The 27,047-nt window shown below is 44.4% G+C and overlaps 2 protein-coding genes and 1 long non-coding RNA gene across 7 annotated transcripts in view; all 3 read right to left on the reverse strand.

The window, feature by feature from the left end:
• LOC308470210 overlaps positions 1 to 27,047 on the reverse strand; it is a 94,339-nt gene that overhangs the window by 2,240 nt on the left and 65,052 nt on the right. Inside the window, exon 2 of the long non-coding RNA XR_013982263.1 lies at positions 176 to 3,014. This is a non-coding gene — a long non-coding RNA (uncharacterized lncRNA). The remainder of the gene's footprint in view (positions 1 to 175; positions 3,015 to 27,047) is intronic.
• On the reverse strand, positions 2,377 to 10,652 carry LOC308469619 (uncharacterized protein). 2 transcript variants are annotated; one of them, XM_080992344.1, is made up of 6 exons: positions 10,013 to 10,652; positions 7,308 to 7,801; positions 7,031 to 7,112; positions 6,639 to 6,709; positions 5,666 to 5,792; positions 2,377 to 4,385 (listed from the first exon to the last, which is right to left on the reverse strand). In XM_080992344.1, the coding sequence occupies exons 2-6, from the start codon at positions 7,707 to 7,709 to the stop codon at positions 3,322 to 3,324; spliced, it is 1,746 nt and encodes a 581-aa protein (XP_080848470.1). In that variant the 5' UTR covers positions 7,710 to 7,801; positions 10,013 to 10,652; the 3' UTR covers positions 2,377 to 3,321. The 2 variants fall into 2 exon arrangements, with proteins under 2 accessions (XP_080848470.1, XP_080848469.1); XM_080992343.1 differs by having other exon boundaries at positions 6,627 to 6,709; positions 10,013 to 10,651.
• On the reverse strand, positions 13,266 to 25,967 carry LOC308469420 (uncharacterized protein). 4 transcript variants are annotated; one of them, XM_080991860.1, is made up of 7 exons: positions 25,743 to 25,967; positions 23,701 to 23,823; positions 21,747 to 22,229; positions 21,227 to 21,302; positions 20,804 to 20,886; positions 20,294 to 20,420; positions 13,266 to 15,989 (listed from the first exon to the last, which is right to left on the reverse strand). In XM_080991860.1, the coding sequence occupies exons 1-7, from the start codon at positions 25,950 to 25,952 to the stop codon at positions 14,842 to 14,844; spliced, it is 2,250 nt and encodes a 749-aa protein (XP_080847986.1). In that variant the 5' UTR covers positions 25,953 to 25,967; the 3' UTR covers positions 13,266 to 14,841. The 4 variants fall into 4 exon arrangements, with proteins under 4 accessions (XP_080847986.1, XP_080847988.1, XP_080847987.1 ...); XM_080991862.1 differs by having other exon boundaries at positions 23,701 to 23,759; positions 25,743 to 25,917; XM_080991861.1 differs by lacking the exon at positions 23,701 to 23,823.

Consider the following 27,047-nt stretch of genomic DNA (forward strand, 5'->3'; position numbering starts at 1 on the left):
TATTATATGTGAGACCTTAGAAGTCCTATAACAGTAGGGAGCTTCTTGACTTTGCAGAGGGACAGAATCTGCTTCTTACTTGGGGGGTGTCCCCTGGATGGATCATCTGCACCCTCCCCCAAAGACCTTGGACTCTCCCCCAAAATGCACAATATGGGGGGGGGGGTTGACTTACCAAATCTCAGAAGGGCCCCTTGATGGGATCTTGGGACAGACAGAGGCCACCTTCACACCTCCCACCCCCCAAGTCCAAAGCCAGGCAGGAAGGATTTTGGAGGGGGGGGGATGCATTGCCCTGGAGGACTCCACCCCCTTCCCTTCCTCTCTAGGAGACCAGTTCAGTTCCCCTTAACCCTTAGAAAGCTATGCAGGAAGACTGCCTGTAGCTCAGCAGCAGCTGGAAGGGAAAGTCCTTCCCATTCAGAAGCTCCAGGGTTCAATCCTTGGCATTGCCTGTTGAGAAAACCAGGTGGAGAGGGAAGGCCAAGGATCAGGATCAGCTCCCTCTGTGCCTCTCAAAGGGGGTGGATCATGCTCTGACCCACGCAGGGGAGCTTTAGGCACACGTCAAATACATTCAGAGTGCATTTTTACCCGGGAAGTGTAGTTTCTGGAGGGTGTCGGATGTTGTGCCTGTGAGGGGTAAACTACAGTTCCCATATTTTGGATGGGGGGGGGCTATGTCCTTTAAATGCAGGGTGTGCTCATAGTCTGAGTGACACCCCAGGTTCTCAGGCTTCAGATTTCTTGTCCCAAAGGGCTGGGCTGCTTCTAATAACTGATCAGGTTGAATTCAGAGGAAGTCAATCATATTTTAGTGCCATTGACATAAATGGGGCAAATTAATCTTGACTTGCCAATACCAGTGTATCAGTGGCATCAGCAGCTGGGTTTTTTGTGAGTATGGATTAGACCCTGACCCTTCACTTTATCTGTCCAAGGGTCCTTTATCTTTTACGTTTACCTTATCACCATACCATTGTGTCCCCATATGTGCTTTTCTGTATTTTACAACCCTTCTGTCCCAAACCATGTGTATACATAATAGGGTTGCCATATGTCTGCAATTTTCTGGACATAGTTGGAATACGGCCATCGGAACAGTGTACGGGCGGAAATTGCTCAAATGTCCAGGAAAATCTAGCAATCCATGTCAGAAGTCTAGATTTTGGTGAATTTCCTTAAAAATAGCTCCAAAACATCACACACACACACACACACACACACACACACGAGAGTGTCAAACCTTGGTTCCTGAACACCTCATTTTGGAATGTTTTGGATTTCAGTGGCGCTGCAGCATGTCAAAATACAGTGGAACCTCAGTTGTCAAACACTTCGGAACCCGAACGCCAACAATCCGGAAGTGAATGCTTCCGTTTCTGAATGCGCCTCAGAAGTTGAACAGCTTCCAAGGGGTGTTTCTCCATTTTTAAAAAGGAATTTGCCGACCGGCAATTGTGCCTTGGTTGTCAAACGGTTCAGAAGTCTAACGGTCTTCTGGAACAGATTGCGTTCGACAATCAAGGTTCCACTGTAATTTTATTTATTCCTCTGGATTCTAAGGTTTAAAATGAACTGAGCTGGATTCTAACAGCTGTAGGGACATTTGTGGGGTTGGGATTGGGGAGAGAGAAGCGAGTAAAACCCTCCAAACACTCAAAAAGTCAACTCCCTTCGTCCAGCAGGTGAGAACTTTCTTGTTCCAACACTTTGGGGAACTGACTGCTTTGAATGAAAGGGCTTGTGCTGCGCTGTTCTTGCTGTCATTATTTTTTATGGTTTAACAATTGTTTTAAAGAAAAGATGGTTCTTTTCTTTTTTAGCTGTTCTTGTTCTTATCCACAAACTGCCTTGAGTCCCATAAGGGGAAAAGGCAGGGTATCAATAAATAGAAGGATAACACAGTACTAAATAGTCTTTCATGGATTATCAAAAATGATTCATCTGACCAAGTGGACTACAACTCCAAAACAGCTTGTGCCTCCACTAGAATTTAACCCTGATCTCCCAGGTCCCAGTCCATTAAATATCTCTCTATTTTATTTCACTTTCTGGAAATAAGACATAGGAGTAAATAAGCTGGGTCCTGGGGGAATTCTTTTTCCATAGTCCTAGAATTGGATGGGTACTTTGTTAAAAGTCCTGCAACTAGCCTATTCAGCCTGCAATTCTGGACACAATTATCTGTAGATTACATTGAATTCAGTGAGGATTCGTTCTGAGAAATGTACAGCTATCATGACACAAATCATCTCTACAAATCATGACCTGGGATGGGTCCTGGAAGTTTAGGGTAAATGCACACTAAATGTGTGTTGCCAGCAATGTTTAATTACTAGCAAATAATAATAATAATAATAATAATAATAATAATAATAATAATAATAATAATTTTATTATTTATAGCCCGTCCATCTGATGGGTTGCCCCAGCCACTCTGGGTGGCTTCCAACATATTTTAAAGCATAATAAAACGTTACACATTTAAAAGCTTCCCTATACAGCACTGTATCTTTCCTATCAAAAGAAAGAATGGAGATCTCCAGGGTCAATATTAGCGTTCTCCAAAGAAAAACTCAAGAAACAGGAAAAATACAGGAAACAGGAAAGATAACCATTCTGTCATTTCTAACCAGGGGCATCTCCTTTCAACTTCAAACTTAGAAATATGAACAGGATAGTAAACCTAGAGGGACTTGTAGGAAACAATGGTACAATGAAATAAAGGCATTATGACCCTCTCTCATGCAGGGAGATCCCCCTCCCTTTCTCGTAAGGATACACTGGCCCAAAATAGTACAGTGGTACCTCAGGTTAAGAACTTAATTAGTTCTGGAGGTCCGTTCTTAACCTGAAACTGTTCTTAACCTGACGCACCACTTTAGCTAATGGGGCCTCCCGCTGCCGCTGCGCCGCCGCCACACGATTTCTGTTCTCATCCTGAAGCAAAGTTCTTAACCTGAAGTACTATTTCTGGGTTAGCGGAGTCTGTAACCTGAAGTGTCTGCAACCTGAAGCATCTGTAACCTGAATCATCTGTAACCCGAGGTACCACTGTACTTAAATCCCAGATTTTCATTGGTTGGGTAGCTCAAAGCTCCAATGGAATACCCTTCTTCATGCCTTGCTGGAAATGGACGAAAAGAAGTACTGAGAGAGATGCTGTAGCCTTGCTGGTAGAGGTTATTTGTGGGGAGAGCAGAACTCATCACCAAAAGTACAGAGACATATGTGAGAGCTGGACACACCTGTACATTCAGATGGACACCATGCAACACAGCCCTGTCCGGACCTATGACTTGCCAGCATTTATTCCTTTCATAGTTTGATTCCATCATGCTTTGCTTGATGGGAAGTGAGATAGGCCCTCTGACTGAAGCTCCGTCCACATTCCAAGCACCGATATGGCTTCTCTCCGTTATGAATTCTTTGATGAGCCGTGAGATGGTAGCTCCGGCTGAAGCGCTTTCCGCATTCCAAGCACTGAAATGGTCTCTCCCCTGTGTGAAGTGTTTGATGGGAAGTGAGAATTTGCTTTAACCTGAAGCTCTTCCCACATTCCAAGCACTGATATGGCTTTTCCCCCGTGTGAAGCGTCTGGTGGGAAGCGAGAGTTTGCTTCAACCTGAAGCTCTTTCCACATTCCAAGCATGGATATGGTTTTTCCCCTGTGTGAAGTGTTTGATGGGAAGTGAGATTTACCTTTAAACTGAAGCTCTTCCCACATTCCAAGCACTGATAGGGTTTCTCCCCTGTATGAATTCTTCGATGGAAAGTGAGACGGTCGTTCCGAGAGAAGCTCTTTCCGCAATCCAAGCACTGAAATGGCTTTTCCCCTGTGTGAAGTGTCTGATGGGAAGTGAGATTATGCTTTAAATTGAAGCTCTTTCCACATTCCAAGCACTGATATGGTTTCTCCCCTGTATGAATCCTTTGATGTGTAGTCAGGCTGTCACTCATACTGAAGCTCTTCCCACATTCCAAACATGGATATGGTCTCTCCCCTGTATGAATTCTTTGATGGGAAGAGAGACGGTTGTTTCGACTTAAGCACTTTCCGCATTCCAAGCACTGATAAGGTTTTACCCCTGTGTGAAATGTTTGATGTTTAAGGAAGTCTGTGCTTCTTTTAAAGCTCTTACCACAGTCAAAGCATTTATACGGTTTCTCTTCTGAATGAATTATTTCATGCCTAGTAAGATTTGACTTCCTGCTAAAGTTTTTTCCACATTCCAAGCACTGATACTGTTTCTTCCCACTGTCCGTTTTTTGTTGGGACCTCTGGCTGAATCTCTCTCCACTCTCCAAATTTACATTCTGCTCCCTCACTGCATAGACATTATCGTAGTCTCCTTTATTCTTGGTTTCCAACTCGTAATCTTCTGCAATGAAGACAGAAACTGATTAGAGCCTTAGGATGAAACTGAGTTCCAAATTATTGAGCAATGCCAAGGAACAGTTGTAAAAATGGAAGAACTGAAGGGACTTTGATGTGAGGCAGATCTTTCTGGCAGGGGTCCTAAGGTGGACCGAGAGGCTACTAGCCCCAGAGCTACGACTTCTAGTGTGGAGAAGAAAATATGTGACTGCCCACAACCAGCTGGCTGCTTAAAATGCACTCCTGACTGCTCCTTCGCAAGTAAGACGCCTGTCAGGGACCGGGCAGAGGGGGAATGGTGGAAACAGCCTCCCCATCCTGACACTTCCAGGGAGGAGGAAGAGGGAGATAGTATAGATTTGCAACAGGGGTTTGAGGAAGGTAGCAGCTCAGAGGCAGATGAGGGGAAAAGCTGGGAAATCATGGGATAACTGGAACAACACCCAGCTGACACGTTGTCATTAGAAAGCATTCCAGACCCACCATCTCCCAGAACCCGGCGAGCCTTAAAACTTGGAGAGCAAAGAGCTCAAAGACAGAGGGCATGTGGCAGCACATGTAGAAGTGATGAATGAGGAAGTGGGAGAGACGGGGGTGGAGATTCACTCAGGATAACACCATTATCTAAGAGTCTGGGTTCTATAGCCTCTCTCTAAAGATTGAAATAAAAAAGGATGGTAAGAAACTTTTCCTTGTCTTTATACTTTCCTGGGCTGCGGACAGAATCCCAACAGCTCCCTTCTCTGCACTGATCAGCTGATCTGCCCAAACTAAGATCAGCTGCATTAGGGTGTTTTAGAAACTCCCAGGTAAATGTGAAAGGATTTTCCATACTGATTAGCTGATTGGCGCTGAAAGCTGGCCTTTAAGGGGGCTTTGAATTCCCCCCTTTCTAATTGCCACCTGATGTCATAATGTCGTCAGAAGATTGATAGACAGATATGAATGACTACCTGTCAAAGTTGGCTTATGCATAGGGCAGGGAACTATTCGCCTCACCAGCCAGATCCAGTTCCTCTTGCTTATCTAATGGATCTTAGATGGAACTGTTCAATGTGCTGGCATGGAACTTTGGAGGGATGCTGTCAGCCAGAGGAGACAACACTGGACAAGACTGACCAATGGTTAGAGCAGTCAAAACTACTTTGCTAATTGTTTAGAAGGGGGAAACTGGAGGAATCTAGATGCTGTAGGTGCTGTTGCTGAATTCCAGCACAATGTTGTAGGTTCATTGCACATATAAACATGTGACTTTCATAAGAGAGACAAAACAAACAGCCTTACTGAGAGAGACCATGATGCCACAGGTCTCTTCCATGACTTCCTTATGCAGAGCTCTCTGGTCAGGATCCAGCAGCACCCACTCCTCATCTGTGAAATGCACAGCCACATCCTCAAAGGATGCTGTACCCTAAAAGAAAAAGGAAATGTTTACACCTTAGAGATAGCTCCTCAGAGACAGCTCATTACTAGGTTGTCCATTGTCTATAAACTGTTGTGTTGCTTTAATTTAATGGCATAATTTTTTTTGGTACAATTTAATTATGGGTGTTTATTTTAATGTTTCAATGGAATTGTTTCATTTCTGTAACTGCTTTTTCTACTTTGTCTGCTGTTTAGAAGCTTACCTTAGCATTAAGTGTTATTTAAATTCATACGTAGCACTGCTACTACTAAAAAACAATTCTGGCTGCATCTAAAAGGATAGTTAAGGCGAGGTAAAGGTAAAGGGACCCCTGACCGTTAGCTCCAGTCGCGGATGACTCTGGGGTTGCAGCGCTCATCTCGCTTTACTGGCCGAGGGAGCTGGCATACAGCTTCCGGGTGATGTGGCCAGCATGACTAAGCCACTTCTGGCGAACCAGAGCAGTGCACCGAAACACCGTTTACTTTCCCGCCAGAGCGGTACCTATTTATCTACTTGCATTTTGATGTGCTTTCAAACTGCTAGGTTGGCAGGAGCAGGGACCGAGCAATGGGAGCTCACCCCGTTGTGGGGATTCGAACTGCCGACCTTCTGATTGGCAAGGCCTAGGCTCTTTGGTTTAGACCACAGGGACACCCGCATGGTAGCTGTTCCTTATTCTCAGGATTTAAAGTTTCCTTGAGTGGCCTTCAAAGCTTTCGTTCAGCTCACATTTCAAAGAAGGAAAGTGAAAGAAAATTGATTCTGTCTCAGAGAGGAGAGGACAGAGGCAATCTGGCTGCCCCCAGCCTCTCTCCCCCCACTGATTTGCCCCACTACCTGATCTGGTACCACAGAAGCTGATTCCCCTCCTTTGTGAAGAGAATATGGCTGAAGAGATCTTTCCAGCATCATCCCATCACCTGTGAAATACAAAGTTGATGGAAAGCTTGTCTCAGAGTGCATTGCAAGTCTAACTACAAACAGACTTTAGAAATAGTCTCATCTGTTTTTTTTATTCCAATTTTTTATTTCAGGAGTGTGGAACTGCATCTCTCCCGCTTTGGGCTTTTGTCCGTAACTCAGCTTGCATGTCCCCACATTTAAAAACAGGGAAATGTTGTTTTGAGCTATGGAAAAGGCTGGAGAGAAGTACCTTCTGCTCCAAACACTAAAGGAGCCCATGGAAGTATTTTGCAATTAAACAAGGAAGGCAAACTGGGATCTATTTCTGCAATGCTTACCCAGTGGGTGCTTTCTGGTGTCTGGTGGAGTCCTCTCATTATCAGAGAAATCAGTGCTCATCTCTGCAAACAGAATCTTCCCCTGGAACGGCAATAAAAATTCAAAACATGGAATGGGGAGAAAAATTAGAAAAGGCATTACAAGAAGCAGAAACCTTAAGGATTATTGTATATCCTTCCTTGGAAGCTTTCAAAAAATGTTGCAATTACTAGTGAATTTTGAGGTACCCTCCATCACATTTGAAGTTCTTGGTGCTTTCTAGATTGGAGCACTCACCTGCCAGTTTCCCTGCTTTTTCTCTTCTGCCTGGCTCAGGAGGAAACCTTCCACCAGGGCCACCGCCTGGGAGCTGGTCTCCGCTCCACATTCCCTCACCCAGCGCTCCATCTCTTGTGGAAGAACAGTCAGAAACTGCTCCAGGATCACCAGGTCCAGGATCTCCTTCTTTGTGTGTTGGTTTGGCTTTAGCCACTGATGGCAAAGATGGTGGAGTTGGCTGCAAACCTCCCGAGGCCCTTTGGCCTCCTGGTAAAGGAAATGCCTGAAGCACTGGGGCTGAACATATGAGATGAGGGTGTCCTTCCTCCCTGTGTTCTCCCAGAATCCTCTACTGCTCCCAGTCTCGATGGCATCCCGGCCACTTCCTGCTTCAAGTCCTCTGGAATCTTTCTTCTCCATCGGTGCTCCCAGGAATTTTCCAAGAGGTTCACAGGAACTCCTTTGCTCTTCTGCCAATTTCTGTCTGTCCTAATGAGAGGTGCTAGCAAGTCCTAGAAGGCCAAGACATTGTTCTTCTGTAAAATTGCTTCATTGTCAGAATAGGAAAAATGTTCCCTGAGCAAAGGTGGATGGGTCTCAATAGTTAAAAAAAAAAAAGGTAAAGGAGACTTGGAGGGTTAAGGCCTCAGTCCAGTACACCTGAAGGAGCGTCTCCACCCCCATCGTTCTGCCCAGACACTGAGGTCCAGCGCCGAGGGCCTTCTGGCAGTTCCCTCACTGCGACAAGCCAAGTCACAGGGAACCAGGCAGAGGGCCTTCTTGGTAGTGGCACCCGCCCTGTGGAATGCCCGCCAGATGTCAAAGAGAACAATAACTACCAGACTTTTAGAAGACATCTGAAGGCAGCCCTGTTTAGGGAAGCTTTTAATGTTTGATGCATTACTGTATTTTAATATTTTGTTGGAAGCTGCCCAGAGTGGCTGGGGAAGCCCAGCCAGATGGGCGGTGTATTAATAATAATAATAATAATAATAATAATAATAATAATAGTGTCTGGTCAAATTCAACTATGGGGTTGTGGTGCTCATCTCCACTTTCAGGCCGAGGGAGCTGGCGTTTGTTCACAGACAGCTTTCTGGGTCATGTGGCCAGTGTGACTAAACCGCTTCTGGTGCAACGGGACACCGTAACAGAAACCAGAGCACATGGAAACGCCACCTAATCTTCCCACCACAGCGGTACCTGTTTATTTACTTGCACTGCCGTGCTTTTGAACAGCTAGGTTGGCAGGAGCCAGCAGCTCTCAAACTATGGGCCATGGACCACTACTGAGCCCCAGCATTCTTCCATGTGAGACTTGCAGCCTCTTCCTCAGCCTGTGAGATGATTTCACCTGAGCACTGAAATGTCAGAGGTGTTAGTTTGGTTCCTCCCTGCCTCCCTGTGTATTGAAATTATGAAGGAAGCCGCAGCTGCATTTGGAAACTAGCTAATACTTAGGATTCCTTTGAGGTCCTAAAGAGCTGCAGTCTCCTCCTCCTCCTCTCATTTAGTGCACATTTCATCCTAGAAACAAAAATGCCAATTTCCTGCTGGCCTGAGATCAGGAAGAAGCTGCTTTCTGCAAGCACCAATATGGAGTAATTCGTGGGTGGGTGCTAAATAACTCCTTACCCCTGATACCTCTTGGAACTCAGCCTATGCTAAGAATGAAGGACAGGTGCGCAGCCTGGAAGTCATTTTGGACTCACAGCTGTCCATGGAGGCGCAGGTCAATTCTGTATCCAGGGCAGCTGTCTACCAACTCCACCTGGTACGCAGGCTGAGACCCTACCTGCCCGCGGACTGTCTTGCCAGAGTGGTGCATGCTCTAGTTATCTCCCGCTTGGACTACTGCAATGCGCTCTACGTGGGGGCTACCTTTGAAGGTGACCCGGAAACTACAACTAATCCAGAATGCGGCAGCTAGACTGGTGACTGGGGGCGGCCACCGAGACCACATAACACCAGTCTTGAAAGACTTACATTGGCTCCCAGTACGTTTCCGAGCACAATTCAAAGTGTTGGTGTTGACCTTTAAAGCCCTAAACGGCCTCGGCCCAGTATACCTGAAGGAGCATCTCCACCCCCATCGTTCAGCCTGGATACTGAGGTCCAGCGCCGAGGGCCTTCTGGCGGTTCCCTCATTGCGAGAAGCAAAGCTACAGGGAACCAGGCAGAGGGCCTTCTCGGTAGTGGCGCCCGCCCTGTGGAACGCCCTCCCACCAGATGTCAAAGAGAAAAACAACTGCCTGACATTTAGAAGACGACATCTGAAGGCAGCCCTGTTCAGGGAAGTTTTTAATGTGTGAAATTTTAATGTATTTTTAATCTTTGTTGGAAGCCGCCCAGAGTGGCTGGGGAAATCCAGTCAGATGGGCGGAGTACAAATAAATTATTACTATTACTATTACTATTACTATTACTATTATTATTTAAGGTTCGTTGCCATGCAGACAATCCTATTTCCCAGATCCTGGAAGCAGAAACAAGGGAACCGTCTGTCTTGGATCTGGTCCTCACCAACAGGGAGCAATTGAAAATGCATTCTGCTTAGGTCAGCTAAATGTTTCGGACCTGCTTTGCAGCCTCTCCCAACGTTTCAAAATTTGGCTTTGCAGGGCGGGAATCTGCGCTCCCTGATTTGAGGGCTTGGGGGTCCCCTGGATGGATCAGCTGCACCCTCCCCCCAAATGCACAAAATAGAGTGGGGGTCGACTTACCAAATCCCAGATGATCTCCCACCCCCACGTCCAAAGCCAGGCAGGAAGGACTATGGAGTGGGGGCATGTATTGCCCTGGAGGACTCCGCTCCCTTCCCTTCTCTCCAAGTTCCTTGCTCTCTAGGAAGCCAGTTCAGTTCTCCTTAACCCTTAGAAAACCACACAGCTGACGTTGTTTACTAGACCCAATAGGGGGCGCTGTTGATTCCACCCCCCAGGATTGTTTGTTATTTTGACAGTTTTGGGGGAGGTTTTTTCCCCTTCCCAAAGTAGTTTGGCGATTTAGGGGCTGGGTGACCTTTCTTTCAGCACAGGGACGGTGACCACCTGCCAGACTCTTCTTTAGATGCAGCAAACGCCAGCAAAGTTACTGCGCCCTTTGAAGCAACGCTACATCCTTATATGAACTTCCAATACATTTCACTTTTTTAAAAATTTCATGTGATTGTTTTGAGAATTGTGCTGGAGCACAGATCTACACCAGTCTTGCTTTCAGATGACAAATGTGTCCTTGCGCTCAAAAAATATATTCTTCCAACTGTTCACTTTCCAGTGAAAAATACCGTTTGAAAGATTATTAGATCTAGAGGTAGTCAAATTTTGGTCTCTTTGGCATCAGTGAGATAAGTCAATCTGGACTTCGTCTCTCTGTATGAATAAACACTCTGAACAACATAATTATCACCATATATACTTTTCTGTATTTCATTCCTTTATTCAACCGACAACCCTTCTGCCCCAAAACTTGAGTATACATATAACTGAGGGTAGCATTTCACACCTCTGTTGAATATAGGCCACAAAAGCTTCTGCCAGAATAAATTGGTTGGTCTTTTAAGGCACCACAGGATTGTTTTTAAGTCCCATGGATTTAAATGGAGCTACAGCATGACAAAAATACTTAATTTTTCTGCTTGGTTCAAGGGTTAAAATGAACTGAACTGGATTCTAAGAGTGGAAGGGATATAGGTGTGGGGACAGAGAATATGGCAGGGTCCTCCAAACCCTCAAAAGTCAACAAGATGTGTCTTGTCTCCTCCTCATCCTCCTCTTTTGCCCTCTACACCCTGGGTTATCTTTTCATATTCCTGACTAGCTTCCCCCAAGTGCTGGGGTTGTGGCTCAACCTTTTCCTTGAAGGCCACACTTTCAGAAAGCATGTTTGCTCCTTGAGCAGCCTTCTTCTCCTTTCTCTGATCTACCATGAGTCCTCTGAAAGTGTGGGGGGAGGCTAGGGAGCTGGAATTGGAAGACCATGGAAAGGGTCTTAGGGGGCTGGGCTGGGGTGAATCTGGGACTGAATGGGAATCTGGCACAGAGGACGGACTCCCCAGACTGGGAGAGGGGGACATGGATCCTGGGGAAGGGCCTCGCAGGCATTCATAAGAGTGGATTTTAAGAGCAAAAGGGAAAGAGGTGTGGGAATATGGAGAAGGTAGGGTCCTCCTAATAAATAACATTATTATTATTATTAACTTGCAATGTTTTTTGATGCTTTTTATATATGTTGGAAGCCACCCAGGGTGGCTGGGACAGTTCAGTCAGATGGGTAGGGTACAAATAATAAAATTATTATTAACCATCAAAAGTCAGTAAGATGTACCCGTCTTCTCCCTCCCAGCTTGGAGTCTCCCATTTCAGGAGGAGACAAACCAAATCAACAGCATTTTCCTCCAAACCACTCTCATTTCTGTACCTCTGACTTCCCCATTACCCTTCTTCAACTTCCTTCTTCTCTTTTGCACTCTATATCCTGGACATAGCCGGAATACTGCAGTTGGAAGCAGTGTCTAGGCAAAAATTGCGGAGAGAAGAAAAAAAAGTCTGGCAAAATCCGAATGTACGGCAACCCATGTCAGCAGTGTTGTTGAGGGTTATTTTCCTTTAAAATAGCTCAAAAACTTTGGCCAAAAAGAAAAAAAAAGAGCTCAACAATTTTTGTGTCCGGATTTTCACTTTTTGAAATATGACCACCCTATTTTATATTGTTTGCTAGCTTCCCCCAGTTGCTAGTGCAGCCCATTAAATGAGGAGCCCCTCATGTGAACAAGTGTGGCTCAGCTCTTTCCTTGAAGGCTACACTTCCACAGAGCCCAGAAACATGTTTGCTTCCTCAGCAGCTTCCCTTGCCTTCCCTGACCTGCCATAACTCCCAGGAAGATGTAAATTATGTGGTTAGAACTGCCAGCCTCACTCTTCAAAAAGAAAGAACAAGAAGCATGTCAAGTGTTGAATCAACATCTTATTTACATCCAGCTGTAAACTGCTATGCGTTGTCATGAACCTGCTGTTTGTAACCTGTAAACCCGTTGGCAGTGCTAGTGATTTAGTCAAGAAAGCTTTCAAAAGCTCAGCTGGGAGTGTCAGAGAAGAACCAGGACAAGACTTGATCATTGTGAGTAAGTACCACACTATAGTTTTCATTTGCAAAACAAATGTTTTACTCATACTATTTAGGAGGGCGTAAGGGATTGGGAAGACTTTAGGTGGAGATACCTTCTCATTGTTGGTGGTTCATTATAAAATATTATATGTCTACTATATATTCTATATTATATAATAAGCAATCATTTCTCACCAGGGTCATGTACTTTCAACTTCAAACTTAGCAAAGTGAACAGAATAGCAAACAGACAGGAACTTGTAGGAAATAAAGAATAGTACACAGAAATAAAGGTGTTATAACTTTCACTCATCCAGGGCAACCCCCCTCCCCTTCGCTTTAAGGATTCATTGGCTCAAAATAGTACTTAAAGCATTGGCTCAGAATAGTACTTAAATCCTAGATTGCCAATGGTTGGGTAGCTCAAAGCTCCTTCTTCATGCCTTGCTGGAAATGGACCCAAAGGAGGACTGTGAGAGATGCTATAGCCTTGCTGGTGGACAGGGAGAGCAGAACTCCCAGACCAAAGCCACAGAACTCTGCTCACTGACTTAGGTTCTGCATACTTTGGGCTAGATATGTGCATCCCCTTCCTTTGTCACTTTATTTCAAGTGTGGGCACTGTGGCAAATTAACACACTCACTTTCTAGGCTTTTGGAATAGCAAGGTATCATTTTTACTCTCAAGATCATGGTGTGTATGCTGTGCGATTTGCTACCCACTTATATTGCAACCACTCTTTGAAAACCACACCCATATTATTTCATTTCCATATGGCCTTTCACCTGAAGATAACAGGGCAGTTTACAATACTAAAACAACAACAACACGAGACATAATACCATAATAGCAAACGAAAACAGCACCCCTCCAGTATTCTGTGTCGTTTTTATTTCATTTAATAAAACAATCTTTTTTTTCATTCCTCTGATGTGTGCAACATCTTTATGGGACATAAGATTAAGGACAGAAACAGGTATTCATAATGGATGTATGTTTAACTCCAGTAAAAACGCTCATAGATCTATAAAGTTGAAAGGGACCACGAGCGTCATCTATCCAACGCCATGCAATGCAGGAATCTTTCGCCAAACATGGAACACTAACACACAACTCTGAGCTTAAGAGTCTCGTGCTCTACCGACTGAGCTATCACAGGTAGATGAAGGGAACGCAGTGGATTTAGCCTACCTTGATTTCAGCAAGGCATTTGACAAGGTGCCCCATGATATTCTTGTAAAGAAGCTGGTAAAATGCGGTCTTGACTATGCTACCACTCAGTGGATTTGTAGCTGGCTGACTGACCGAACCCAAAGGGTGCTCATCAATGGTTCCTCTTCATCCTGGAGAAGAGTGACTACTGGGGTGCCACAGGGTTCTGTCTTGGGCCCAGTCTTATTCAACATCTTTATCAACGACTTGGATGATGGACTCAAGGGCATCCTGATCAAATTTGCAGATGACACCAAACTGGGAGGGGTGGCTAACACCCCAGAGGACAGGATCACACTTCAAAACGACCTTGACAGATTAGAGAACTGGGCCAAAACAAACAAGATGAATTTTAACAGGGAGAAATGTAAAGTATTGCACTTGGGCAAAAAAAATGAGAGGCACAAATACAAGATGGGGGACACCTGGCTTGAGAGCAGTACATGTGAAAAGGATCTAGGAGTCTTGGTTGACCACAAACTTGACATGAGCCAACAGTGTGACGCGGCAGCTAAAAAAGCCAATGCAATTCTGGGCTGCATCAATAGGAGTATAGCATCTAGATCAAGGGAAGTAATAGTGCCACTGTATTCTGCTCTGGTCAGACCTCACCTGGAGTACTGTGTCCAGTTCTGGGCACCACAGTTCAAGAAGGACACTGACAAACTGGAACGTGTCCAGAGGAGGGCAACCAAAATGGTCAAAGGCCTGGAAATGATGCCTTATGAGGAATGGCTAAGGGAGCTGGGCATGTTTAGCCTGGAGAAGAGGAGGTTAAGAGGTGATATGATAGCCATGTTCAAATATATAAAAGGATGTCACATAGAGGAGGGAGAAAGGTTGTTTTCTGCTGCTCCAGAGAAGCGGACACGAAGCAATGGATCCAAACTACAAGAAAGAAGATTCCACCTAAACATTAGGAAGAACTTCCTGACAGTAAGAGCTGTTCGACAGTGGAATTTGCTGCCAAGGAGTGTGGTGGAGTCTCCTTCTTTGGAGCTCTTTAAGCAGAGGCTTGACAACCATATGTCAGGAGTGCTCTGATGGTGTTTCCTGCTTGGCAGGGGGTTGGACTCGATGGCCCTTGTGGTCTCTTCCAACTCTATGATTCTATGATTCTAGGTCTTAAATATCCTGAATATCTTACATGAATGCCGGACAAACTTGTGGGTTCAAATGCACACCTTGTGGCACAGCCCTGTCAGGTCCAGGGACTGCCAGCTGTCGCTGTTTTCATAATACTATTCCATCATGAATTCTTTGATGGGAAATGAAAGTTTCTTTCCAACGGAAGCTCTGCCCACATTCCAAGCACTGATACGGCTTCTCTCCTGAATGAATTCTTTGATGGGAAGTGAGACGCTGTCTCCGACTGAAGCTCTTCCCACACTCCAAGCACTGATATGGTTTCTCTCCGTTATGAAGTCTTTGATGGGAAGTGAGATTCTGCTTTAAGCTGAAGCTCTTCCCACACTCCAAGCACTGATATGGTTTCTCCCCCGTATGAATTATCTGATGGGAAGTGAGATTATCCTTCCGACTGAAGCGCTTTCCACATTCCAAGCACTGATATGGTTTTTCCCCTGTATGAATTCTTTCATGATTATATAAGTTTGCCCTTAAATTAAAGCTCTTTCCACAATCTAAACATTGATATGGTTTCTCACCTGTATGAATTCTTTGATGTGAAGTCAGGTGGGCCCTCTGAATGAAGCGCTTTCCACATTCCAAGCACTGATACGGTTTCTCCCCTGTATGAATTCTTTGATGGGCAGTGAGACTTGCCTTTTGGCTGAAGCTCTTCCCACAGTCCAAGCAATGATATGGGTTCTCCAAGGTGTGAACTCTTTGATGTGAAGCGAGATGGGAGCTTTGACTGAAACACTTCCCACATTCCATGCACTGATATGGTTTCTTCCCCGTATGAATTCTTTGGTGGGAAGTGAGATGAGCGATCTGACTAAAGTGCTTCCCACATTCCAGGCACTGATATGGTTTCTCCCCTGTATGAATTCTTTGATGGGCAGTGAGACTTGCCTTTTGGCTGAAGCTCTTTCCACAGTCCAAGCACTGATACGGTTTATTTTCTGTATGAACTCTTTGGTGGGAAGTGAGATGGGCGATTTGGCGAAAGCTCTTTCCACATTCCAAGCATATATATGGTTTCTCGCCTGTGTGAATTCTTTTGTGCTTAGTGAGACTTGACTTCCTGCTAAACTTCCTCCCACATTCTAAGCACTGATATGATTTCTCCTCGCTGTCAGTTTCTTGTTGAGAGCTCTGACTGAAGATCTCATCTCTCTCCAAATATATATTCAGCTCCCCCACTCCGTGACTATTGTTGTGGGCTCTCTTATTCTTGGTTTCCAATTTTTCACCTTCTGCAAGGAGAACAGAAACTGATTAGAATCACTGGATGAAGTTGGGCTCCAGATTATTGAGCCAGTCAAAAAACAGTTGTGATAAAGAAAGAACTGAAGGGACTTAGATGCGATGCACAGCTTTCTGCAGAATTAACTGCCCCCTTAACTGGCATTAAGGAACAGGTGCCACACTTTCAGAATAAAAATTTGCTCACGCCAAACCAAATTTTTAGTTGGTAAGAAATACATTGGAAAAACAAAAGAAATCATCCCTATCAGTGCTTCATTTATAAAACAGAACACAACTGCCTTATAATATGATCACAGGACACCCCGAAAGTATAAAACAATGCAGTTACATAAGAACAGGCATCATTTACCAAATTTAATTATAAGCTAGCCTCTTGCGTAGGTACCTTAAGTATGTATGCAAATTCAATAAGAGCTGTGAGCTTGCTTTTATATTAGGTCTACTTTGAGGCAAGCAAAGACTTGTATCCTCATCAACACAAAGAAGCCTTTCTCTTTTCTGATCTTTCATATCTGTCAGAAAAGATATTTTGATATCTATCCAGATACCATACTTTACTATATGCTACACTGAAATGTTTAATTTTTTTCTTCGATTGTCTTTTAAACTTCCCACTACACTTGCCATCCTCTCCTGCAACACAAGGCTGGCGTGCCAAACCCTTTGAGAACCACTGCTATAGACAGCTGAAATTCAGCCATGGGTTACAGGGAACCAGGCAGAGGGCCTTCTTGGTAGAGGCACGCGCCCAGGGGAGATAAACAATTATATGCCCTTCCGTAGGGAAGCTGCGTGTGTGTGTGTGTGTGTGTGAGAGAGAGTGAGTATTATATGATAAGTATGTAATATTTGTTTACAATGTTTTTGGATTGTTTTCAATCTTTTTTTTCTTTCTTTTTTCTTGTTTTGTTTCTTCTGTATTCTTTAAACAAAAATAAATAAACATGCAATCAATTATATGACCTTCCGTAGACACCTGAAAGCAGCCCTGAATCAGGATATTTTCAATATCTGATGTATCGTGTGATCTACCCACGGTCATTGCCAGGAATTGTTTTTTTTTTTATAAGATATTTATTAAGATTTTCAGAATATTACAAAATAAAAATAAAAGAAGAAGAAAATACAAAATAAAAATGGTTAAAAACAACTCAATCTTTCCATTACTTATTTTTCATTAGCTTGTTTCCCGGACCTCCTCACGCCTCCCTTTTTTGTATTCCAGTTCGGTTTGTTGGTTCAGCAAATCCTTACCCTCTTTGTTTATCCTAGTCTTTAATCTTAAAATATTGTAACGTTAAATTTTTACCTATTAATAATCCATTTTTCATATTCCCTTATAGTATTACAGCTGAAAACCACTTAATTTCTATCCAACATCATTCTAACATTCATTAATTTTACAATATTTCTGTAGATAGTCTTTAAATTTCTTCCAATCCTCTTCCACCGACTCTTCTCCCTGGTCTCGGATTCTGCCAGTCATTTCCGCCAGTTCCATATAGTCCATCACCTTCATCTGCCATTCTTCCAGAGTGGGTAGGTCTTGTGTCTTCCAATACTTCGCGATGAGTATTCTTGCTGCTGTTGTTGCATACATAAAAAAAGTTCTATCCTTCTTTGGCACCAATTGGCCGACTATGCCCAGGAGAAAGGCCTCTGGTTTCTTCAAGAAGGTATATTTAAATACCTTTTTCAATTCATTATAGATCATCTCCCAGAAAGCCTTAATCCTTGGGCATGTCCACCAAAGGTGAAAGAATGTACCTTCAGTTTCTTTACATTTCCAACATTTATTATCGGGCAAATGATAGATTTTTGCAAGCTTGACTGGGGTCATGTACCACCTGTATATCATTTTCATAATATTCTCTCTTAAGGCACTGCATGCCGTAAACTTCATACCTGTGGTCCATAACTGTTCCCAGTCAGCCATCATTATGTTATGTCCAACATCTTGTGCCCATTTAATCATAGCAGATTTCACCGTTTCATCCTGAGTATTCCATTTCAACAGCAAGTTATACATTCTTGACAAATTCTTAGTTTTGGGTTCTAACAGTTCTGTTTCCAATTTTGATTTTTCCACCTGGAAGCCAATTTTCTTGTCCAAATTATATGCCTCCATTATCTGATAATAATGAAGCCAGTCTCGCACTTTATTTTTTAATTTTTCAAAACTCTGTAATTTCAGTCTATCTCCATCTTGTTCCAAAATTTCCCAATATTTCGGCCATTTGGCCTCCATATTGAGCCTTTTCAGAGCTTTCACTTCCATCGGTGACAGCCACCTTGGGGTTTTATTTTCCAATAAATCCTTGTATCTTATCCAAACATTAAACAATGCTTTCCTGACAATATGATTCTTGAATGCTTTATGTGCTTTGACCTTATCATACCACAGATATGCATGCCATCCAAATACATTGTTAAAACCTTCTAAATCCAAAATGTCTGTATTTTCAAGAAGCAGCCATTCTTTCAACCAGCAAAAAGTTGCTGATTCATAGTAAAGTTTAAAGTCTGGCAGGGCAAATCCACCCCCTTTCCTTTACATCAGTTAATATCTTAAATTTTATTCTGGGCTTCTTGCCCTGCCAGACAAATCTAGAAATGTCTCTCTGCCACTTCTTGAAGCAATCCATTTTGTCCACAATTTGCAATGTTTGAAACAAAAACAACATTCTAGGCAATACATTCATTTTTATTGCAGCAATACGACCCAACAGTGAAAGCTTCAAGTTTGACCAAATTTCTAAATCTTTTTTCACTTCGGCCCAGCATTTTTCATAGTTGTCTTTAAATAAATTCCCATTTTTTGCTGTCATATTAATCCCCAGGTATTTCACTTTCTTAACCACTGTCAAACCTGTCTCATTCTGAAACCTCTCTCTCTCAATCGGTGTTAAATTTTTCTCTAATACCTTGGTTTTTAACTTATTCAGTTTAAATCCTGCAACCTGACCAAATTCTTGAATCAGTTCTAAAACCCTTTTAGTACTAGATTCTGGCTCCTGTAATGTCAATACTAAGTCATCTGCAAATGCTCTCAATTTGTACTGTTTAGCTCCGACTTGTATACCTTTAACCAACTGGTCCCTTCTAATCATATTCAGCAAAACCTCCAGGACCGATATAAAAAGCAATGGGGAAATTGGGCAACCTTGTCGTGTCCCTTTTTCTATCTTAAATTCTTCCGTCACTACATTATTTACAATTAGTTTAGCCTTTTGTTCTGAATAAATTGCACTTATACCGTTTTCAAAGCCTTGGCCTACCCCCATCCCCTGTAGGTTCTTCTTCATAAAACTCCAAGAGATATTATCAAAAGCTTTCTCCGCGTCCACAAATATCAAAACTGCTTTACTATTTATGTTCACTTCTAGTTTTTCCAAGATATCAATTATATTCCTCAAATTGTCAGACAAGTGTCTTCCCGGGAGAAAGCCCGCTTGGTCTTTATGAATCTCTTCCATCAACACTTTTTTCAATCTCTTGGCCAAAATGTCTGCAAAAATTTTGTAATCCATGTTAAGTAATGATATTGGGCGGTAGTTCTTCAGCTGAGTCTTTTCAGTCTCTGTTTTCGGTATAAGTGTAATATACGCTTCTTTCCACGACTCTGGTGCCCTTTTCCCTTCCAATATTTCATTGCAGACTTCCCTTAAAGGTTGTACTAACCACTCTTTCAAGGATCTATAATATCTAGAAGTCAGCCCATCCGGTCCTGGAGATTTGCCTAATTGCACATTGCCAGGAATTGTTGAGCTTTTTTGTAGGAGATTGATAAGGACCATCCAGGCGATCACTTTACTAAATACCAAGATCGACCCTGAACGCCCCCATAATCGACCGGTCAATTGCAATTGACCTGTGGTACATGTCTGCTTTATATTATGTAGGAAGCTGCCCAGAGTGGCTGGGGAAACCTAGTCAGATGGGTGGGGTACAAGTAATAAATCATCATCATCATCATATTCAGAAACAAAACGGTTGATCATTTTCCATTCCAGGTTAACTGCAGGGGCATTAGAGTACCTATTTATCTACTTGCACTGGCATGCTTTCAAACTGCTAGGTTGGCAGGAGCTGGGACAGAGCAACAGGAGCTCACCCCGTTGCGGGGATTCGAACTGTTGACCTTCTGATCAGCAAGCCCAAGAGGCTCAGTGGTTTAGAACACAGCGCCACCCGCGCTGTAGGGGGCGTGGTTGAATTCCATCACAATACCATTGGTTCATCACACATCCGATTTTCAAAACAGTTCTTGTGACCCAACAGAAAGACTTACCGAGAGAGACCATGATGCCACAGGTCTCTTCCATGACTTCCGTATGCAGAGCTCTCTGGTCGGGATCCAGCAATACCCACTCCTCATCCGTGAAATGTATAGCCACATCCTCAAAGGTTGCTGGACTCTAAAAGAAAAAGGAAATGTTTCCAGCTCAGAGAAAGCATATGGATTACCTGCTGCTCATTACTGTTGTTCATTGTCTATTAATTGCTGTGTTTTTTAATGCCATTATCGTGCTGAGCATTTTAATTATGGGTGTTTTAAGGGAAACGTTTCATTGCGTGTTTTAATGATCGCTGTTTCAAGCTTATTCTTTCTGTAAACACTTTCCCTACGTTGTCAGCTGTTTAGAAGCCTATGTTAGCATTAAGCGTTGTTTAAATTCATAAGCAATACTACAGCTACTAAGAAAAAACAATTAATTCAGATCTAGGGAGGTAAGGAGCGGGGGACAGAGGCATCCTGGTTTTCCCCAACTCTCTCCCCGTACTGATTTGCTCCCCATACCTGATGCCGTGCCACAGAAGCTGCTTCCCTTCCATTGTGAAGAAGAGATGGCTGAGGAGGTCTTGCAGGCATCATCCTGTCAACTGTGAGAGACAAAGTTAGTGGGAAGCCAGTAGCACTTGATGGTCTCTGAGATTAACGAATGCATGCCTAAGTACACACAGGCCTTGGAAAAAGTTTTACTTTTTAGTGTTTATAAAGAAATGTGTGTATACGTGTTAGTATTTCAGTTGTGTGAAAACACATTTCTACTTCTTTGGGCTTTTGTTCTCAACTCAAAAAGTGTATTGGAAATAAATGCATGTTTAAGCAGTGGAAAAAGCTAGAAAGGTGTCTTTTGTTCCAAATATTAAAGCGGCTCCTAGGTTTATTTTGCACTCAACAGAGGGAGACCGAACTGATATACATCCCATTCATCCTTACCAAGTGGACTCTGTTTGGTACCAAATGGAACCATCTTAGGAAAAACCGTGCTCCTTTCTGCAAACTGATTCCGTCTCTGAAACAGTAATGAAGAATCAAAACAAGGAATGGGGAGAAGGAATGACAGGAGCAAAATCCTAATGCAGAGGTCAGCAAACTTTTTCAGCAGGGGGCTGGTCCACTGTCCCTCAGATCTTGTGGGGGGGCAGACTTTATTTTTTTGGGGGGGGGGATGAACAAATTCCTATGCCTCACAAATAACCCAGGGATGCATTTTAAATAAAAGGACATATTCTACTCATGTAAAACCACACTGATTCCCGAACCGTCTGTGGGCCGGATTTAGAAGGTGATTGGGCTGGATCCGGCCCCTGGGCCTTAGGTGCCTACCCATGTCCTAATGGGATCTGGCCATCTTTCCTTGGATGCTTTACTGAAAAAGTTGGGCAAATAGCAGAGTTTTAAGATACCCTCCCTCATGTTCTGAACCCCCTGGGGACTATCTAGATGGAACACTCACCTGTGCCTCCTCCTGCTTCTTGTCTGCCTGGCTCAGGAGGAAACCTTCAGCCAGGGCCACAGCCTGGGAACAAGTGTCTGCTCCACAGCCTCTCACCCAGCTCTCCATCTCCGGTGGAAGGACAGCCAGGAACTGCTCCAGAATCACCAGGTCTAGGATCTCCTTCTTTGTGTGTCGATCTGGCTTCAGCCACTGACAGCAAAGATGGTGGAGTTGGCTACAAACCTCTCGGGGTCCTTTGGCCTCCTGGTAGCCGAACTGCCTGAACTGCTGGCTCTGCACATTTGAGCCGAGAGTGATTTTCTCACTCGGGACTTTCTGCACTGACTTTTCCCAGAATCTCCCACGGCTCTCAGTCTTGATGGCATCGTAGCCTCTTCCTGCTTCAGGGCCAGCCGAGTCTTCCTTTTTCTTCTGCGCTCCAAGGAAGCCTCCAGGAAGTCGAAAGGAACTCCTTCGCTCTTCTGCCATTTTCTGCCTGTCCTAATTAACCAAGACATTTTTTTGTTATGGGATTGCTATGCTGTAAGGAGATGAAAAATACTCCCTGTTGAAGTATCTTTAGAAACCTGGGATGTATTATAGTGATGCAATAGCCCTTCTGGAAGAAAATTTTTCAAGTAAAATACGCAGCCCACCTTCTAAGTAGGCAGTTCTCAAAGTGCGGGTAATAGTAATAGTAATTTGTTATTTGTACCCCGCCCATCTGGCTGGCTTTCCCAGCCACTCTGGGCGGCTTCCAACAAAGATTAAAAATACATTAAAATGTCACACATTAAAAACTTCCCTGAACAGGGCTGCCTTCAGATGTCTTCTAAATGTCAGGTAGTTGTTTATCTCTTTGACATCTGATAGGAAGGCGTTCCACAGGGTGGGCGCCACTACCGAGAAGGCCCTCTGTCTGGTTCCCTGTAGCTTAGCTTCTCGCAGTGAGGGAACCGCCAGAAGGGCCTCAGAGCTGGACCTCAGTGTCCTGGCAAAACGATGGAGGTGGAGACACTCCTTCAAGCATACTGGGCTGAGGCCGTTTAGGGCTTTAAAGGTCAACACCAACACTTTGAACTGTGCTCGGAAACGTACTGGGAGCCAATGTAGGTCTTTCAAGACCGGTGTTATATGGTCTCGGCGTCCGCTCCCAGTCACCAGTCTAGCCGCCACATTCTGGATTAGTTGTAGTTTCGGGGTCACCTTCAAAGGTAGCCCCACGTAGAGCGCATTGCAGAGGCAGTTTCAGTCTGAGACACCAGAGGAGCTGGTCTGGTTTCTCACTACCTTACCATGTTTTGTTTTGTTTTTAAAAAATTGAAGTTGGAGCTGTGATTGACAGGTGAGTTGTTTGGATGCCAGGCAAGTGTTAGGCATCCCTGGGGACCTAAAAAGCTGCCATTTCGTCCTCTGATTTAATGCACATTTCATCCTAGCAACCAGAATGCAGCTTTCCTGTACATCTTAGATTAGGAATTAGGTTATTTTCTTCAAATACCTCTATGGAGTGTTTGTGGGTGGGTGCTAAAGAATCTCTTCCCCTCCAAAAAAATGGCAAATGCAAAAAACAAAACAAAAACAAGCTACAAAGAGGCTGTCCAGATGTTCATTAAGAATTCAGTGTATAGTTAACTTACAGCAGAATGTGTTGTGGGCATCAAGGAGTTAACACTCAGTGCTAAGTGGAAATGCTGACTCAGCATCATGTGACATGGGGCATTGCCTAATTGGTCTATAGCCACCTAGTATAAAAAAGTATGGCTGACAGCCCCTCTCTGGCATCTTACCTATATGTAGTCCCACCTGTGTATGCTGATTTCTGGATGTAAGAAGACTGCTTTATAATGATACAAAACTGCAACTGGAATAAAGCCTCACTGAAAATACAGCTTGACTCTTGAGTGCTTCATGTGGGGCTTTCGTACATTGCAACAGAATGGCATGCATGTCTACTCAGAATGCGTCTTACATGAGAGTTGAAGTGGGCACAGGATTGCGGTAACCAGATCACATTAAGATTGGTCGGAGCTGTACAAATTTGTGAGTGGCAGTTAGAAAAACAAGGCTCTATGCCGTTCAGAGATGCATCACTCTGCTTAAAGGAAGCAAAAGCCCTTCTGCAGCCATTTTACTGTCTTTTCTCCAGTTTCACACCCACCATATGAGGTAGGTTTATCTTGTCGCATGACTGGAGCAAGGCAGTCCATGAGCAAACAGAATAAGGCGAGTTCAAAATGTGAAACTGCCCAGACTTGTGGGGATTTTTTGATGCCGCTTCTCAAGGCTGGCAAAACAGGTTGTGTCTTTCCTTCTGCTGCAAAAGGAGAACAAGAAGAGCGGAACAAAGCCATCCAAAGACAGAGGAGGGCGGGGAGAAACTTGCTTTGTGTGGGTGGTCCCCCCCCTTCTGCCTTTCATTCTGGAGCAATGGTTTGGGGGAGCAGGATTGAAACAGCTCAGGGCAATGTGAGGAGGGCACAGTATGTGTAGCCTGAGATAAGGCTTAACCCTGAAAGATTGTCTTTTGGGTCCCTTCCAACTCTACAAGTCCGTGATTCTATGACCTCCTTTGATGGCCAGAAGCACTGCGTCAATTTGCGCATCTGGCAACCTAGTAACTTAATGCCCACATCTATCTATCTATCTATCTATCCATCTACCTACATTTATCTATAAACAGGCCTGGCTTTGCAGAGACAGGGAGGGAGGGACGGACAGAACTTCCACCCCCAATGACCTCCTTTGATGGGCAGAAGCACTGCGTCAATTTTCGCATCTGGCAACCTAGAAACTCTGTCTGTCTATCTATCTATCTATCTATCTATCTATCCATCTACCTACATTTATCTAGAAACAGGCCTGGCTTTGCAGAGACAGGGAGGGAGGGACAGAACTTCCACCCCCAATGACCTCCTTTGATGGCCAGAAGCACTGCGTCAATTTGCGCATCTGGCAACCTAGTAACTTAATGCCCACATCTATCTATCTATCTATCTATCCATCTACCTACATTTATCTATAAACAGGCCTGGCTTTGCAGAGACAGGGAGGGAGGGAGGGACAGAACTTCCACCCCCAATGACCTCCTTTGATGGGCAGAAGCACTGCGTCAATTTTCGCATCTGGCAACCTAGAAACTCTGTCTGTCTATCTATCTATCTATCTATCTATCTATCCATCTACCTACATTTATCTAGAAACAGGCCTGGCTTTGCAGAGACAGGGAGGGAGGGACAGAACTTCCACCCCCTATGACCTCCTTTGATGGGCAGAAGCACTGCGTCAATTTTCGCATCTGGCAACCTAGAAACTCTATCTATCTATCTATCTATCCATCTACCTACCTTTATCTATAAACAGGCCTGGCTTTGAGGAGACAGGGAGGGAGGGACAGAACTTCCACCCCCAATGACCTCCTTTGATGGGCAGAAGCACTGCGTCAATTTTCGCATCTGGCAACCTAGAAACTCTGTCTGTCTATCTATCTATCTATCTATCTATCTATCCATCTACCTACATTTATCTAGAAACAGGCCTGGCTTTGCAGAGACAGGGAGGGAGGGACAGAACTTCCACCCCCTATGACCTCCTTTGATGGACAGAAGCACTGCGTCAATTTTCGCATCTGGCAACCTAGAAACTCTATCTATCTATCTATCTATCCATCTACCTACCTTTATCTATAAACAGGCCTGGCTTTGAGGAGACAGGGAGGGAGGGACAGAACTTCCACCCCCAATGACCTCCTTTGATGGGCAGAAGCACTGCGTCAATTTTCGCATCTGGCAACCTAGTAACGTAATGCCATCATCTACCTACCTACCTACCTACCTACCTACCTTTATCTATAAACAGGCCTGGCTTTGCAGAGACAGGGAGGGAGGGACAGAACTTCCACCACCTGATCCGGGGACTCGGGGTGTGTCCCCCTGACCCCCTCAGCACCCAAAAACACCCTCCCCCCCGAGGACCCCACTTCCCAAAAACGCGCGTCACAGAGAGGGGGCTCACCGGGTGCCGAAAGGGCGAGTGAGGGTGGGGCGTCCAGGAGAGACAAAGGCCACTTTCCCCCGCCCGAGAGGGAAGCCAGGAAGGAAGAGGCTTCGGAGGCCGGATGTTTTGCCAGCGCGCTTCCGCCATGCCACTTCCTGTCCCCTCTAGGAAGCCACATCGCTGGTCACAGGGCGCCTGTTGGGCGTGCAGGTGGTCCCCAGGTTCCATTCCTGGGCGCCTCCGCTTAATCAGATCCAAGCAGCAGATCCAACCACCTCCCCCTTCTTGCAATGCCCAGCGCATTTCAGCCCCTGGGAATTATAGTTTGCGAAGGGCGCTGGGAACTGTAGTTCACAAGACGTAACCGGCTGTACGTTTGAAAAAATAATATATACTATTCATTGTACAGCGGTACCTCGGGTTACATAGGCTTCAGGTTACAGTCTCTGCTAACCCAGAAATATTACCTCGGGTTGAGAACTTTGCTTCAGGATGAGAACAGAAATCGTGCGGCGGCAGCAGAAGGCCCCATTAGCTAAAGTGGTGCTTCAGGTTAAGAACAGTTTCAGGTTAAGAACGGACCTCTGGAATGAATTAAGTACTTAACCCGAGGTACCATTGTATTGAATTGTCGATTTCAACAGAAGTAGCTCATAAAGTTCAACGAAACAGTGGATCAGTTCATTCTCTAATCAGTTTATGCATAAGGTCCATATATGTGAAAGTGTCTATTCCACCTGTTGGTTCATAGAGTCCAAGAATCCACATGAAAGGTTGTTGCAGTTGCACAGAATCCTTTCACAGAGTCTCAGACAAGGATTTCTGGAATAGTAGCCTTGTTTCGCCATCCTAGGCTTCACCAGTAGTACAAACTCATATATGATATCACAGGACAGTGGATCTTATAGCATAGTAGTTTGTACTACTGATGAAGCCTAGAACGGCGAAACAAGGCTAATACTCCTCTGTGAAAGGAATAAACTGATTAGAGAATAAACTGATCCACTGGGTCTTCTACTTGTCTTGTTGAACTTTATGAGCTACTTCTGTTGAAATCTATAATTCAATACAATGAATAATGGTAAAGGGACCCCTGACCATCAGGTCCAGTTGTGGCCGACTCTGGGGTTGCGGCACTCATCTCACTTTATTGGCCGAGGGAGCCAGCGTACAGCTTCCAGGTCATGTGGCCAGCATGACTAAGCAGCTTATGGCGAACCTGAGCAGCGCACGGAAATGCCGTTTACCTTCCCGCCGGAGTGGTACCTATTTATCTACTTGCACTTTGACGTGCTTTCGAGCTGCTAGGTTGGCAGGAGCAGG

Source organism: Podarcis pityusensis (genome assembly GCF_964106645.2).
Source record: "Podarcis pityusensis genome assembly, chromosome: 2".
NCBI lineage: Eukaryota > Metazoa > Chordata > Lepidosauria > Squamata > Lacertidae > Podarcis > Podarcis pityusensis.